The sequence below is a fragment of the Dermochelys coriacea genome, chromosome 9 (genome assembly GCF_009764565.3).
Source record: "Dermochelys coriacea isolate rDerCor1 chromosome 9, rDerCor1.pri.v4, whole genome shotgun sequence".
In the NCBI taxonomy this organism is placed as follows: domain Eukaryota; kingdom Metazoa; phylum Chordata; order Testudines; family Dermochelyidae; genus Dermochelys; species Dermochelys coriacea.
The window spans coordinates 103929222-103942699 of NC_050076.1; the positions used below are offsets into that span (position 1 = coordinate 103929222).

Here is a 13478-nt window from a genome sequence, read left to right on the forward strand (position 1 = left end):
GATGCGTTTTATCCCTCTCGGCTTGTCTGATGCACCCCTCGCTGTGGGATCTGGGCTCCTCCACAGCCACCTTTTTGGCCTCTCCCGTGTTTTCCTTTGCTTTCTTTGGCTCTGTCCCACCCATCTCTGTGTTTAATTGCAGGACACTCCTCTGGATCGTGAGCAGAGACTGGCGCAAAGGGCCACGGGAAGCAGCATGCTGGGGCAGCAGCCACAGCTGGTGAGAGTGACTGAGAGCAGGCTGGAGTTGCCAGCCAGTGTTTGCAGCCTGGTGGTTCGTGCCTACAGCACCCTACCCAAGGTGAGTCTCCAGGTTGGATCTGGCCTTTGATACTCAAGGCTGCACAGGGACTTTTCATTGGTGGAACTGCGTGTGAGCGCGAGGCCTTTAACCAGGCTGGTAGAGTTAAAGCAACAAAACAAAAAATGTAGACAAGTTCTAAGAAAAGGGGCAGCCTGGACTGCAGGGTAAAGCCCCTTTCAGCTGGTTTAGGACTGCACCAGACAGAGCAGAGCCACCATGCAGGAATGTGTAGAAATCCAGTTCCAGTTCTCTGCTTCCCAGGGCTGCAGCCAGAGCCCATTTCAAACAGACATAAAAACCCAGTGCTGGTTCTTCTCTTCCTGCTGGATAGTTTGTCTGTTCTTATGTGCTGCTTGCCTTCCCCTCCTGGTCGTGATGCTTCTCGCTGGACCAGCACATCCGTTTCTCGTATGCAGTCCTGTGGGCACAAGGGGTAGAGTGACAGAATGGGAAAGGGCATGAGCGGGTGCTGGGACCCCACGGCTCCCCACATCTTCTTTTCCTGTAGAACTGGTGTTTACAGACTCACCACGAAACGATGCTGACTCCAGATTTTTACTGGGAAAACTAAGACTTCTGTTTCTTTCGTGCGATTCAGCTGAGCCTGAGTCCATCCCAGGGTCCCTACGGACTCCAGCTCTCAAAGGCAACTTCCTGGGAGTCTGCCCAAGAGGTGGGAGTGTGAGTTCAGTGCTGTTATAGTGTCTCCATAGCAAATCGTGTGTAAGGACTGGGAAGGCACTTCCATTCTTGATCCCTTTTCAAAGGAATTATCCTCCGGGCTGAGAGCGATTCTTTGGCAAAGTTTGGTACGTTTCCATATGCGTGTTTTAGAGGCATCTGGGAATGGGGAAGAGCAGGTATAAGAAATGTAGCAGATGCCTTTTCTTGTGCCTGGGTAACACCAAAGACCAGGTTGTTTTAAAAACTCCAGCCTTATCGTGGTGTCAGTCCTCTGACAGAGAGAAATACGAGGTAGAAATTAAGAAGCTGAAAATCCTTCCCCACACATTTGCAGTATTCCCGTTTTCCACTGAACTTTAAAAACAGTGAAGTCCAGAGTTCAGGTCACCAGGTGTTTGATTCTTGCATCTTTCATAGCTGTGCATGCCAAGGATTCACATTGCACACTGAGTAAATGGTTTGGTTTGGTTTTCTCGTCGCTACCCTAATAGAAAATGATGGCTGAGAATTTAACTTAGCTTTAGGCATTAATAAGAAAAAAACATGTGATGCCTTTTCCCATGGGTTAGAGTGAGTGAGGTGAGTAGAGCCGGTCAAAAAATGGAGATACAAACGCAGCCTAGCAACCCAAGCAGCCAGTCTGCACATGTGCATCCGCTAGTGGCTGCTGTTTCACTTCATGTTGCACTGCTGTAACTATATTGGTTTCAAATCCATATTATAGTTAAAACTGTGTGTAGACAAGCCTCTAGATTCATGTATCTGCCGTTACAAGTTTATTGGAGTGTTGTTGTAGCCATGTTGGTCACAGGATATTAGAGAGACAAGGTAGATGAAGTAATACCTTTTACTGGACCAACTTCTGTTGGTGAGTGAGGCATGGTTTTGAGACCTGAAGAACTCTATGGAAGCTCAAAAGCTTGTCTCTTTCACCAAAGCAAATTGGTCCAATGAAAGACATTACCTCACCCACCTTGTCTCTTTTCAGAAGTTCATAGCCAGTAAACTGGGGATGTGTCTTTCCAAGTCCATTTTTTTGGGCAGCTTGTTAGCTCATAATCTACAGTGTGATCTCCTGGCATCAGGCTACCTCCTGAGTGGTTGCTTTATAAACATCTAGGCGGGTAGGTAAAGCACCTATCTAGGTGCACAGTTGTGTCCCTAAGAAGACTGAAAAAAGAAAAGGAGTACTTGTGGCACCTTAGAGACTAACAAATTTATTTGAGCATAAGCTTTCGTGAGCTACAGCTCACTTCATCGGATGCATTCAGTGGAAAATACAGTGGGGAGATTTATATACACAGAGAACATGAAACAATGGGTGTTATCATACACACTGTAATGAGAGTGATCAGGTAAGGTGAGCTATTACCAGCAGGAGAGAGGGGTGGTGAGGGGGGAACCTTTTGTAGTGATAATCAAGGTGGGCCATTTCCAGCAGTTGACAAGAATGTCTGAGGAACAGAGGGGGTGGGGGATAAACATGGGGAAATAGTTTTACTTTGTGTAATGACCCATCCACTCCCAGTCTCTATTCAAGCCTAAGTTAATTGTATCCAGTTTGCAAATTAATTCCAATTCAGCAGTCTCTCGTTGGAATCTGTTTTTGAAGTTTTTTTGTTGAATTGCCACTTTTAGGTCTGTAATCGAATGACCAGAGAGATTGAAGTGTTCTCTGACTGGTTTTTGAATGTTATAATTCTTGACGTCTGATTTGTGTCCATTTATTCTTTTATGTAGAGACTGTACAATTTGACCAATGTACATGGCAGAGGGGCATTGCTGGCACCATGCTGGCATATATCACATTGGTAGATGTGCAGGTGAACGAGCCTCAGCCCCCCAATCTGAAGCAAATACTCACCAGCAACCACACACCACACAACAGAACCACTAACCCAGGAACCTATCCTTGCAACAAAGCCCGTTGCCAACTCTGTCCACATATCTATTCAGGGGATACCATCATAGGGCCTAATCACATCAGCCACACTATCAGAGGCTCGTTCACCTGCGCATCTACCAATGTGATATATGCCATCATGTTCCAGCAATGCCCCTCTGCCATGTACATTGGCCAAACTGGACAGTCTCTACGTAAAAGAATAAATGGACACAAATCAGACGTCAAGAATTATAACATTCAAAAACCAGTTGGAGAACACTTCAATCTCTCTGGTCACCCGATCACAGACCTAAGAGTGGCTATCCTTCAACAAAAAAGCTTCAAAAACAGACTCCAACGAGAGACTGCTGAATTGGAATTAATTTGCAAACTGGATACAATTAACTTAGGCTTGAATAGAGACTGGAAATGGATGAGTCATTACACAAAGTAAAACTGTTTCCCCATGGTATTTCTCCCTCCCACCCCAACCCCCACTGTTCCTCTGATATTCTTGTTAACTGCTGGAATTAGCCTACCTTGCTTGTCACCATGAAAGGTTTTCCTCCTTTCCCCCCCCTGCTGCTGGTGATGGCTTATCTTAAGTGATCACTCTCCTTACAGTATGTATGATAAACCCATTGTTTCATGTTCTCTGTGTGTGTGTGTGTGTATATAAATCTCTCCTCTGCTTTTTCCACCAAATGCATCCGATGAAGTGAGCTGTAGCTCACAAAAGCTTATGCTCTAATAAATTTGTTAGTCTCTAAGGTGCCACAAGTACTCCTTTTCTTTTTGCGAATACAGACTAACACGGCTGCTACTCTGAAACCTCTGATAGTGTGGCTGATGTGATTAGGCCCTATGATGGTGTCCCCTGAACAGATATGTGGGCAGAGTTGGCAACGGGCTTTGTTGCAAGGACAGGTTCCTGGGTTAGTGGTTTTGTTGTGTGGTGTGTGGTTGCTGATGAATATTTGCTTCAGGTTGGGGGGCTGTCTGTAAGCAAGGACTGGCCTGTCTCCCAAGATCTGTGAGAGTGATGGGTCGTCCTTCAGGATAGGTTGTAGATCCTTGATGATGCGTTGGAGAGGTTTTAGTTGGGGGCTGAAGGTGACGGCTAGTGGCGTTCTGTTATTTTCTTTGTTGGGCCTGTCCTGTAGTAGGTGACTTCTGGGTACTCTTCTGGCTCTGTCAATCTGTTTCTTCACTTCAGCAGGTGATTATTGTAGTTGTAAGAATGCTTGATAGAGATCTTGTAGGTGTTTGTCTCTGTCTGAGGGGTTCGAGCAAATGTGGTTGTATTGTAGAGCTTGGCTGTAGACAATGGATCGTGTGGTGTGGTCTGGATGAAAGCTGGAGGCATGTAGGTAGGAATAGCGGTCAGTAGGTTTCCGGTATAGGGTGGTGTTTATGTGACCATCGCTTATTAGTACCGTAGTGTCCAGGAAGTGGATCTCTTGTGTAGACTGGCTGAGGTTGATGATGGGGTGGAAATTGTTGAAGTAGAGTAGGGGCATTAGGGGATGAGAGCTAAGGAAGCCTTGTTCTAAGTCAGCCATAAAAATGTTGGCATACTGTGGGGCCATGCGGGTACTCATCGCAGTGCCGCTGATTTGAAGGTATACATTGTCCCCAAATGTGAAATAGTTATGGGTGAGGAAAAAGTCACAAAGTTCAGCCACCAGGTTAGCCGTGACATTATCTGGGATACTGTTCCTGATGGCTTGTCCATCTTTGTGTGGAATGTGGGTGTAGAGGCTTCTACATCCATAATGGCCAGGATGGTGGTTTCAGGAAGATCACCAATGGATTGTAGTTTTCTCAGGAAGTCAGTGGTGTCTCAAAGACAGCTGGGAGTGCTGGTAGCGTAGGGCCTGAGGAGGGAGTCTACATAGCCAGACAATCCTGCTGTCAGGGTGCCAATGCCTGAGATGATGGGGCGTCCAGGATTTCCAGGTTTATGGATCTTGGGTAGCAGATAGAATACCCCAGGTCGGGATTCCAGGGGTGCGTCTGTGTGGATTTGTTCTTGTGCTTTTTCAGGGAGTTTCTTGAGCAAATGCTGTAGTTTCTTTTGGTAACCCTCTGATCCCACTGGCTGACTTAGAACAACGCTTCCTCAGCTCTCGTCCCCTAACGCCCCTACTCTACTTGTGCTACATTGATGACATCTTCAGCATCTGGACCCATGGAAAAGAAGCTCTTGAGGAATTCCACCATGATTTCAACAATTTCCACCCCACCATCAACCTCAGCCTGGACCAGTCCACACAAGAGATCCACTTCCTGGACAGTACGGTGCTGATAAGCGATGGTCACATAAACACCATCCTATACCAGAAACCTACTGAACGCTATTCCTACTTACATGCCTCCAGCTTTCATCCAGACCACACCACACGATCCATTCACTCTCACAGATCTTGGGAGACAGGACAGTCCTTGCTTACAGACAGCCCCCCAGTCTGAAGCAAATACTCACAAGCAACCACACACCACACAACAGAACCACTAACCCAGGAACCTATCCTTAAAACAAAGCCCGTTGCCAGCTGTGTCCACATATCTATTCAGGGGACACCATCATAGGGCCTAATCGCATCAGCCACAATATCAGAGGCTTATTCACCTGCACATCTACCAATGTGATATATGCCATCATGTGCCAGCAATGCCCCTCTGCCATGTACATTGGTCAAATTGGACAGACTCTACGTAAAAGAATAAATGGACACAAATCAGACATCAAGAATTATAATATTAAAAAACCAGTTGGAGAACACTTCAATCTCTCTGGTCACTCGATTACAGACCTAAAAGTGGCAATACTTCAACAAAAAACTTCAAAAACAGACTCCAACAAGAGACTGCTGAATTGGAATTAATTTGCAAACTGGATACAATTAACTTAGGCTTGAATAGAGACTGGGAGTGGATGGGTCATTACACAAAGTAAAACTATTTCCCCATGTTTATCCCCCCTCCCCCCCGACTCCCCACTGTTCCTCAGACGTTCTTGTCAACTGCTGGAAATGGCCCACCTTGATTATCACTACAAAAGGTTCCCCTCGCTCTGCTGCTGATAATAGCTCACCTTACCTGATCACTCTTGTTCCAAAAAGAAAAGGAGTACTTGTGGCACCTACACTTCACTTATGCTCTAATAAATTTGTTAGTCTCTAAGGTGCCACAAATACTCCTTTTCTTTTTGCGAATACAGACTAACACGGCTGCTACTCTGAAACCTGACTCTTGTTACAGTGTGTATGGTAACACCCATTGTTTCATGTTCTCTGTGTATATAAATCTCCCCACTGTATTTTCTACTGAATGCATCCGATGAAGTGAGCTGTAGCTCACGAAAGCTTATGCTCAAATAAATTTGTTAGTCTCTAAGGTGCCACAAGTCCTCCTGCGAATACAGACTAACACGGCTGCTACTCTGAAACCTAAGAAGACTGAGAGAGTCAATATGTAAATCTGAGGAAGGAGCCGAGGGTAATGATTACAGATGGGAACAGAAATCCAGTTCAGGTTCTGCTCCTTCCAGAGATTTTACTCTCAGTTCACTCTACATGGACACAGAATCCACATCAGTTTTCTCTTCTTATGGTCTTTACTATAAGCAGAGGAAAACATGCAGTCTTCACTAAGAAAATTATCCTTTGAAAGTGGGAGTCAACCATGAATCTCCTCGTCTCTCTAATTTAGGTTAGTTAAGTCCAGATAGGATGGTAGAGATCCTCAGAGGGACCCATCCAAGCTAGGTGAATGGGTAACCCTAGGGCTGATGGAGTTCATTGTCGATAAATACACAGTAATGCACATTGGAGGGAAATTTTAAAACTATTCTTACACCTTACAGGCATCTACGTTAACTGTATCCACTAAGGAAAGGGACCTGGGCATCACTGTAGACAGCTCAGTGAAGATCTCTGCTCAGTGTGGAGTGGTGGTCAAAGAAAGCAAATAAAATGTCAAGATGCCTAGAGAATAATATGGAAAATATTATAATGCCTTTTATATCCATCAATAGTACAGCCTCACCTAGAACACAGTGGGCAGTACTGGTCACCCCCTCTCAAAAGGATTTTGCCAAATTAGAAGGAAGTTCAGAGCAGGAAGACGAGAATGACGAAGAGCCTAGAAAAGCTTTTGTGTGAGGAGAGATTGAAAAGACTGGGATTGTTTATTTAGAAGGGAGACAAATAAGAGGGGACATGATACAAGTATCTGAAATGACTGGTCCGGAGAAGATAGACTGGGAGCTTCTGATCTCCCTGTCTCATAACAAAAGAACAAGGGAACATTCAGTGAAATTTTAAGGTGGCAAATTCAAAACAAATCAAAGGGAATACTTTTTCACACAACATGTAATTAAACTGTGGAACTCATTGTCACAGGATGTCATTGCGGTCAAGAATTTAACAAGATTCAGAAAGGATTGGACATTTATGTGGATCTCCAGAATATCCAGAATTGTTGTAGTTAATACTAACACATTTTGGAAGAGTTGTTAAACCTCATGGTTCCGGGTATAAACCAGTCTCTATTTGTAAGGGATTAGAAGATGTATTGTGGGAGTCAGATCATCTTGTATCGCTGTCAGACAGGATGCTGGACTAGATGGACCCTAGGTGAGACCCAAAATGGCTGCTATTATGTTCTCTCCACTGGGGTTGAAAATTGTTTTGGTGCCAGAATAGGCAGCACCAAACTGTCTCCAATATCTATTACAAAACAGTAGCTAGACCCCTGGGGAGTGAGAGGTAATAAGGGGACCTACGTCTGTCACTTCTTGTCAACAGCTGGTGTGTCCTAAGAGTCTTCCGTGTATGACTAGTGTATAATCTGTCAGCAAACCATGCCGTCTGGGATTCTCACATGGACCATGCTTGCAAGTGTTAGTCTGGTTTATACTTCATTGTGGGGGAGCCAATACCAGGTCTTTCATAGGTACTTCAGCGGGAGAGGTAATGTACGTGCCCTTGAGTGGTGGAGGCATGGGGTTAGCATAGCATGATTCCTGCAGGGCACTGGAGAAGAATGTTGGCCAGGGGGCACCGGGATGTAGAGAGGAGGAAGGGAACTGGTGCTAGGCTGGAAGCCCTGCAGGACAGAAACATGGTCTTTCTGTTTGTAAAGTACCACAAGGCCCTCTTGAGCCTAAGCAATAACAGAATTTCTCCTGCTGGAAACTTTGGAGAGTCTCCGTTCTAGCTCAGTCAGTGTTTGTGGTTGAAGTTGCAGTGTGAGGAGTGGAGGAGGTTCTCGCAATGCTGTAGAGTTGTTTTCTACTCCTCATGCAGCCTGGATTTTCTGATCCCCTCTTTTTTGCATCGCCCATTTTACATCCTGTCAGCCACTGTCCTATTCTGGTTCCTCTTGTCCCCTTCCCCAACAGTTCTGTGTCACTTCCCCTTCTGAGTCTGTCTGCTATGAATGATCTAGTGTAATCCCTGAAGATGGCTCATTAATAGCTCACCTCAGGCAGTGGTTGAGGATGCTGGCGAAGGAGCCTGCAGAGAGGAGAGCAGTAACTCTCCCTGGATCTTCTCCTGGCAATTGACTAATTCACTCTTGTTTTCCATCAGTTTCAAATATCAATTAAACAAAGAAATCTTTGGGGAGGCAAAGCCAGCCAGCTGACTGACAAGGAATCCGTTAGAGATTCATAGCACGCAAGGTCAGAAGGGACCAGTCATCTGATCTCATGCATTGCACAAGCTGTAGAATTTTACCAAGTGATTCCTGCATCCAGCCCATAACTTCTGGCTGAGCTACAGCAGATCTTTCAAACGAGACAGTCCATCTTAATTTAAATACTTCAATCCACCCCTCCCTCGGGAAGTTGTTCCAATGGTTAATTACCTCTCTGTTAAAAATGTGCTCCAGCCATTACATCTTGTTCCACCTTTGTTGGTGCAATTAAAGAGACCTCAATAATCAGAAATCTTCTCCCCATGTCGATATTTATAGACTATGATCAATCCCTTTCTTAGCTCTTTCTTTGTTAAATGAAATGGACTGAGCTTCTTTAGTCTCTCACTCCAAGGCAGGTTTTCCAGCCCAGAATTCTTTCTTGTCATTTTTTTCTGACCTTTTCCAGTTTTTCAACATCATTTTGACGCGTAGACACCAGAACTGGGGACAATCTGCACTAATGGCCTCACTATGCCATCTGCAGTGGTAGTAGCACCTCCCCGCTGTTACTCAGTATTGCCTTGCTTACACATCTGAGGCTCACAGTAGCTCTCTTAGTCACCTCACTGCAATGGGGTCTCATGTTAAGTTCATTGTCCACTATGCCCCAAGTCCCGATCAGAGTCACCGCTTCCCAGGCTAACCGGTGGGCCCTTCTCATTAGAAAAGAACCATATGCTGGGCGTTGGATTAGGACTGGTGTGTGTAATATAGGAATCTGCTTTACATTTACATTTCAGTTTTTGATTGCCAGTCCTGGAGTCTGAAGTCCTGAATTTATTCCCCCAGGACATTCACCACTGGCAGTACAGGCTTTCCACATGCCCAGCCCCTCACCACTATTCCTCAATACTACTCTAAAGGAGCTGCCTCTAGGGAAGATGGAATTCAGTCTACTTGGGGCTCTGCTGAGGCTACCGATAAAGGGGCAAGCTCTGATGTGGAACATCTTGTTCCACCTGGAACAAGAGACCTACCAGCTCACTGCATGCAGGAGCCCCTTGCTGGGTAGTGAAAAACAAACCAACCCTTTGGTGTCTGCAGACTATAGCTGAATGTAAAGCAGGGACCTAGAGGTGAAAATCTCCCATCTGCTTTTGGCTCGTTCTGGATGATTCTTGCATTCCCAGTGCCTGCGCCACACTGCCACCTCCTCTACTGCAGAGGTGGAAGGGACAGGAGCAAGGGAAACTGCTCCTGTTTGTAAGAGTGAAGAGGAGTAATGAGTCACTCCAGCTGGATCTCAGGCTGTGGAGGGACTGGGCAGCAGGAGGACGAGGGAGTGAAATTCACCCTGGGGGAGAGAGCCGGTTGTGAGACTTGCTGGAGCTGGAGCTGCTGAGAGCTGCCTCATCAGCAATTGAGGACCCTGCTGGGATCCCAGAGCTCAGGCTTTCCTGCTGCCTTTCACAGAAGCCCACTGAGAGTGTGGAGGAGGAAGTCTGAGAGCTAGGTGGTTGGTTTGGTCTGTCCTAAAATGAGGGGGGCCACTAAAAGAGCCACTGCGGCTTCTGAAGGGGGGAGTTGCTGGGGCCTAGCAGGGCTCATACCTGCCTCCACCTGAGGGGAGCAGCATGCCCCACGAGAGTGATTCCACAGGCCCTTGGTGACCCTTTCGGAGGGGCAGCTGCCCTGCCAGTCCCTGCTCTCACCTGGCTGAGCTGCTGGGGACACTTCTCACCACAGCAGGGGCAGCTGCAGATTGATGGGTCCCAAGGGGACTGATCACAGGAACCGGTGCGTAGCCCTGGGCCCTGCCATGTGAGAGACGGCTAGCTCTGCTCTACTCACTTCCAGAGCCTCGTCTTGTGCCAGCCCCAGCATTAATTCCCCCGAGAACAACTGAGACCCATCCTGCCCAGGCTGTGTGGGGAGGGGCTTAGGAGGAGCTGCCACTATCTCAGGATGAGGAGACGGGACCCCACAAGGTCTCTGCCCCCCACACAGAAAAAGTTTGTGTTGGGCTTCACTGCAGGGCAGGCTGCTGTGCAGGAAATGGACGTACTGTCTTCTGCCTTCAGCTACATCCTGTCTCATCTTGTGAACTATACATTGAGATTACCAGGAGAAAAGTGGGTGTTACTGAGGAGCTGCAGTTCTGTATAGGGCTGGATCAGATCCTTTGGCGCTGAGGCTGATCCACAGAGCAAGGCCATGAAGACAGACTTGTGTGTGACTCTGGCATAGAAAGGAGAAGCTGAAGCCTTGCTGGAGAATGGCAGAGCTGTCTAAAGAAGACTAGTGTGGTGTTTGCCAGAGAGCACAGTGCTGCCGACCAGGGAACACAGCCAGGAGCAGCCCTAGGCATTTTGCCAGCCATCCCCATGTCGGGGCCCGTGTTCCTAGGAGGGGTGGGTTTGGGATCCAGGGAACCAACAGATTCATGCACACTCCTGCTGTCTCAAACTGCCAGCTGGGTATGTGCAAACCTAACTTACTCCGTCCACCTTGCAAAAGCCTCGTCTACACACACTTTTGGGACTGACATGACTGGTTACAGGTGTGGCTTCTTACCAAAGTCGTTATGTCAGGACAGCCCCTCATGTGGATGCAGTTATACCAGCAGCAAAGTGCCTTATACGGGTATCACTTAGTGTGAGGGGGCAGCTGCCCCTCACTGGCAGAAAAGGAGTTAAAAGCCCTAGGGAGGCTGTGCCAGAGGCAGCCAATTAGAAAGGGGCTGAGAGGAGCAGCCAATCATGGCCTGGCAAGCCCATATAAGAAGGGCTGTAGGCAGAGCAGAGGTCAGTAGTGACTGGAACTTGAGGGGAGAAGACCAGGTTCCTAGCTGGGGGAAAGAAGCCCCAGCACCAGGGACAATTCAGTGCTGCAAGTAGGGGACTGGGGACAAGGGAGAGCTCCTGGCTGCTAGGGCCTGCAGGATGAGGCCCTGAGGTAAGGGCAGAGGAGGGCACTAGAGCTGCATGGGAAGTGGCCACGGGACAACGGACTGCAGTTGCCACTGAGGGAAGTGGCTGGGTGGAGATTGCAGGTCTCCCAGAAGGGGCGACCACAGAGTGTGGCACAGCCAGAGGGCAGTGTCATGAAGAGGATGCTGCAGTCCTGGGAGTGATGTGGGTCCAGGAGCAGAGGTGATGGTGGGTGAGACACCACCAGAAGAGGGTGCAGAGCTAATTCCCAGGGCAGCCAGTAGGAGGCGCTGCAGTGGTGAGTCGCACCCCATCACACTTTAGTCTCCTCACTTGACAGGAATAAGGGATGGTGGGATAAAAACACTGTTCTCCAGGTGTAACCACATCCACACAGGGGCTGTACTGCTGCAAGCATATTGGCTCCCCAGGCTTTAGTCCTACTCAAGACCATTTTTGCTTTGAGTTGGCCTGTACTGATGTTTCATCCCTTCCTAAATGCTGTTCTTTCCCCGCTCCCATCCAGGGAGCAGAGTGCAGGCAGCTGTAGAGATAAAATTGAACAGGAACAATAACGCTGATGAGCCGATGCTCAGCACCACCAGGCAAACGGTGCTCTCCCCCCACTGCACATCTGTTTCCCACGTGACTCTGACCCGACTCGGACCTCCTCTCTGTGGGCCTGCTGGTGTAGTCTATCCCCTCCCACAGTCCTCTGCTCTGAGCATACCTTCAGTGAGGTGTTGGCTCCAGCCCTTCCAGTCAGTTTGATTTCCTAGATCTGTGCAGCTACCACTCTAAGACTGTCCTTAGTGTGAGCAACAGCCCGTCTTAACAAGAGGGACACAGAGAGACTATTTCAGAGAGCACATTTCCTGAGTGCTCCGAAATTGCAGGGCTTTGTCAGCCTGCCCAGTTTGGGTTGGGTGGCTGTAACATCTGCTGATTTCTATATGCAGCCTATAAATAGGAAACATCCGTGTGTGGAGATCCTGCCTTATTGACAGTATGTGGGCGAGCAAGGGCATTGCTGAATGCACAGCACAGACCTGGGAGTTACGCAGTAGCTTGCTCTGGGCCCAGCAGGGGTAATGGCAGGAGCAGTTTTCCCTGTGTCAGCAGAGCTGAGGGCAAACTGTCCCCCTTTCAGAACTGGCTAGTATTTTATTGGGTGCAAAACAGTGGGGAAATTGCTGTAAAAGCAAACTGTGTGCTAAGAAACGAGCACAGAGTGTGTAACTGCATATCACCTCGGCCCCCTGGGAGCAGGCACTGGCTGTGGTGTATTGTGGTGGTCAGTCCAGTACACATGGCTGTGTGAGAGTGAGGCAGGAGATGCTCTGATGGTCACATAAATCACGGAAAACCCCTTCTCCTAGTCGGGGACCTGCCTCCATGTGTCTCTTCCCCTCCCTAGAGCCAGCACTTAGGTAGCCTGATTGACACTGGGGACAGATACACTAATGTTCCTCCTGAGGTGTCTTTAAGTAGAAAGCAAAGCCAGATGTGCAGCTCCGTTGGTCGTGAGACGCCATGGGGAATAGCAGTGCGTGTGGGCGGGGGCATTCATGCGTCACTCTGTATTAGCTGGCAAACCTCTTAGCTTTAGTTCATTGGTCCCATATCACACATCCACCCTCAGGCTGGCTAGTCCATGTGTGCTGCCGGGGCAGTGAACTCAACCCTAGGGGCTGGAGCTTCACACTGTGCAGCCAGCCTCTCTCATCCCACCCTGCTCAGAGCGACAGGGCTCAGTTCCAGAGCTGAAAACAGGAACCTGGGGGGCATTTAAAGAGAATTTAAAGAAAGCAGCTGAGTTGTGCGGCAGTGCTGGTGACTCCTTGTCTTTATTGCCTCTTGTATTTGAGCGATTTTCCCCACTCTCTGATTTCTCCACGCTCAAACAGTTAAAGGTCCTACACAAAGCTTGTTCCTGGGGCAGGAGTGGGTGCAAGCCACATGACTGTAGGCTGCTGTTTCATAGTGGTTCTCAAGAGTCAGAGACACGTACTCCCAAGATCAAACTACT

The 13478-nt window shown here is 47.9% G+C and overlaps 1 protein-coding gene across 4 annotated transcripts in view; it reads left to right on the forward strand.

Moving 5' to 3' along the window:
- The window catches only part of DLG3 (discs large MAGUK scaffold protein 3), a 185115-nt gene that overhangs the window by 29025 nt on the left and 142612 nt on the right, over positions 1-13478 (forward strand). For all 4 annotated transcript variants that reach the window (XM_038415195.2, XM_038415196.2, XM_038415197.2 and 1 more), the window contains one exon: positions 143-301. In XM_038415195.2, coding sequence (XP_038271123.1) covers positions 143-301 — 159 coding nt within the window. The remainder of the gene's footprint in view (positions 1-142; positions 302-13478) is intronic.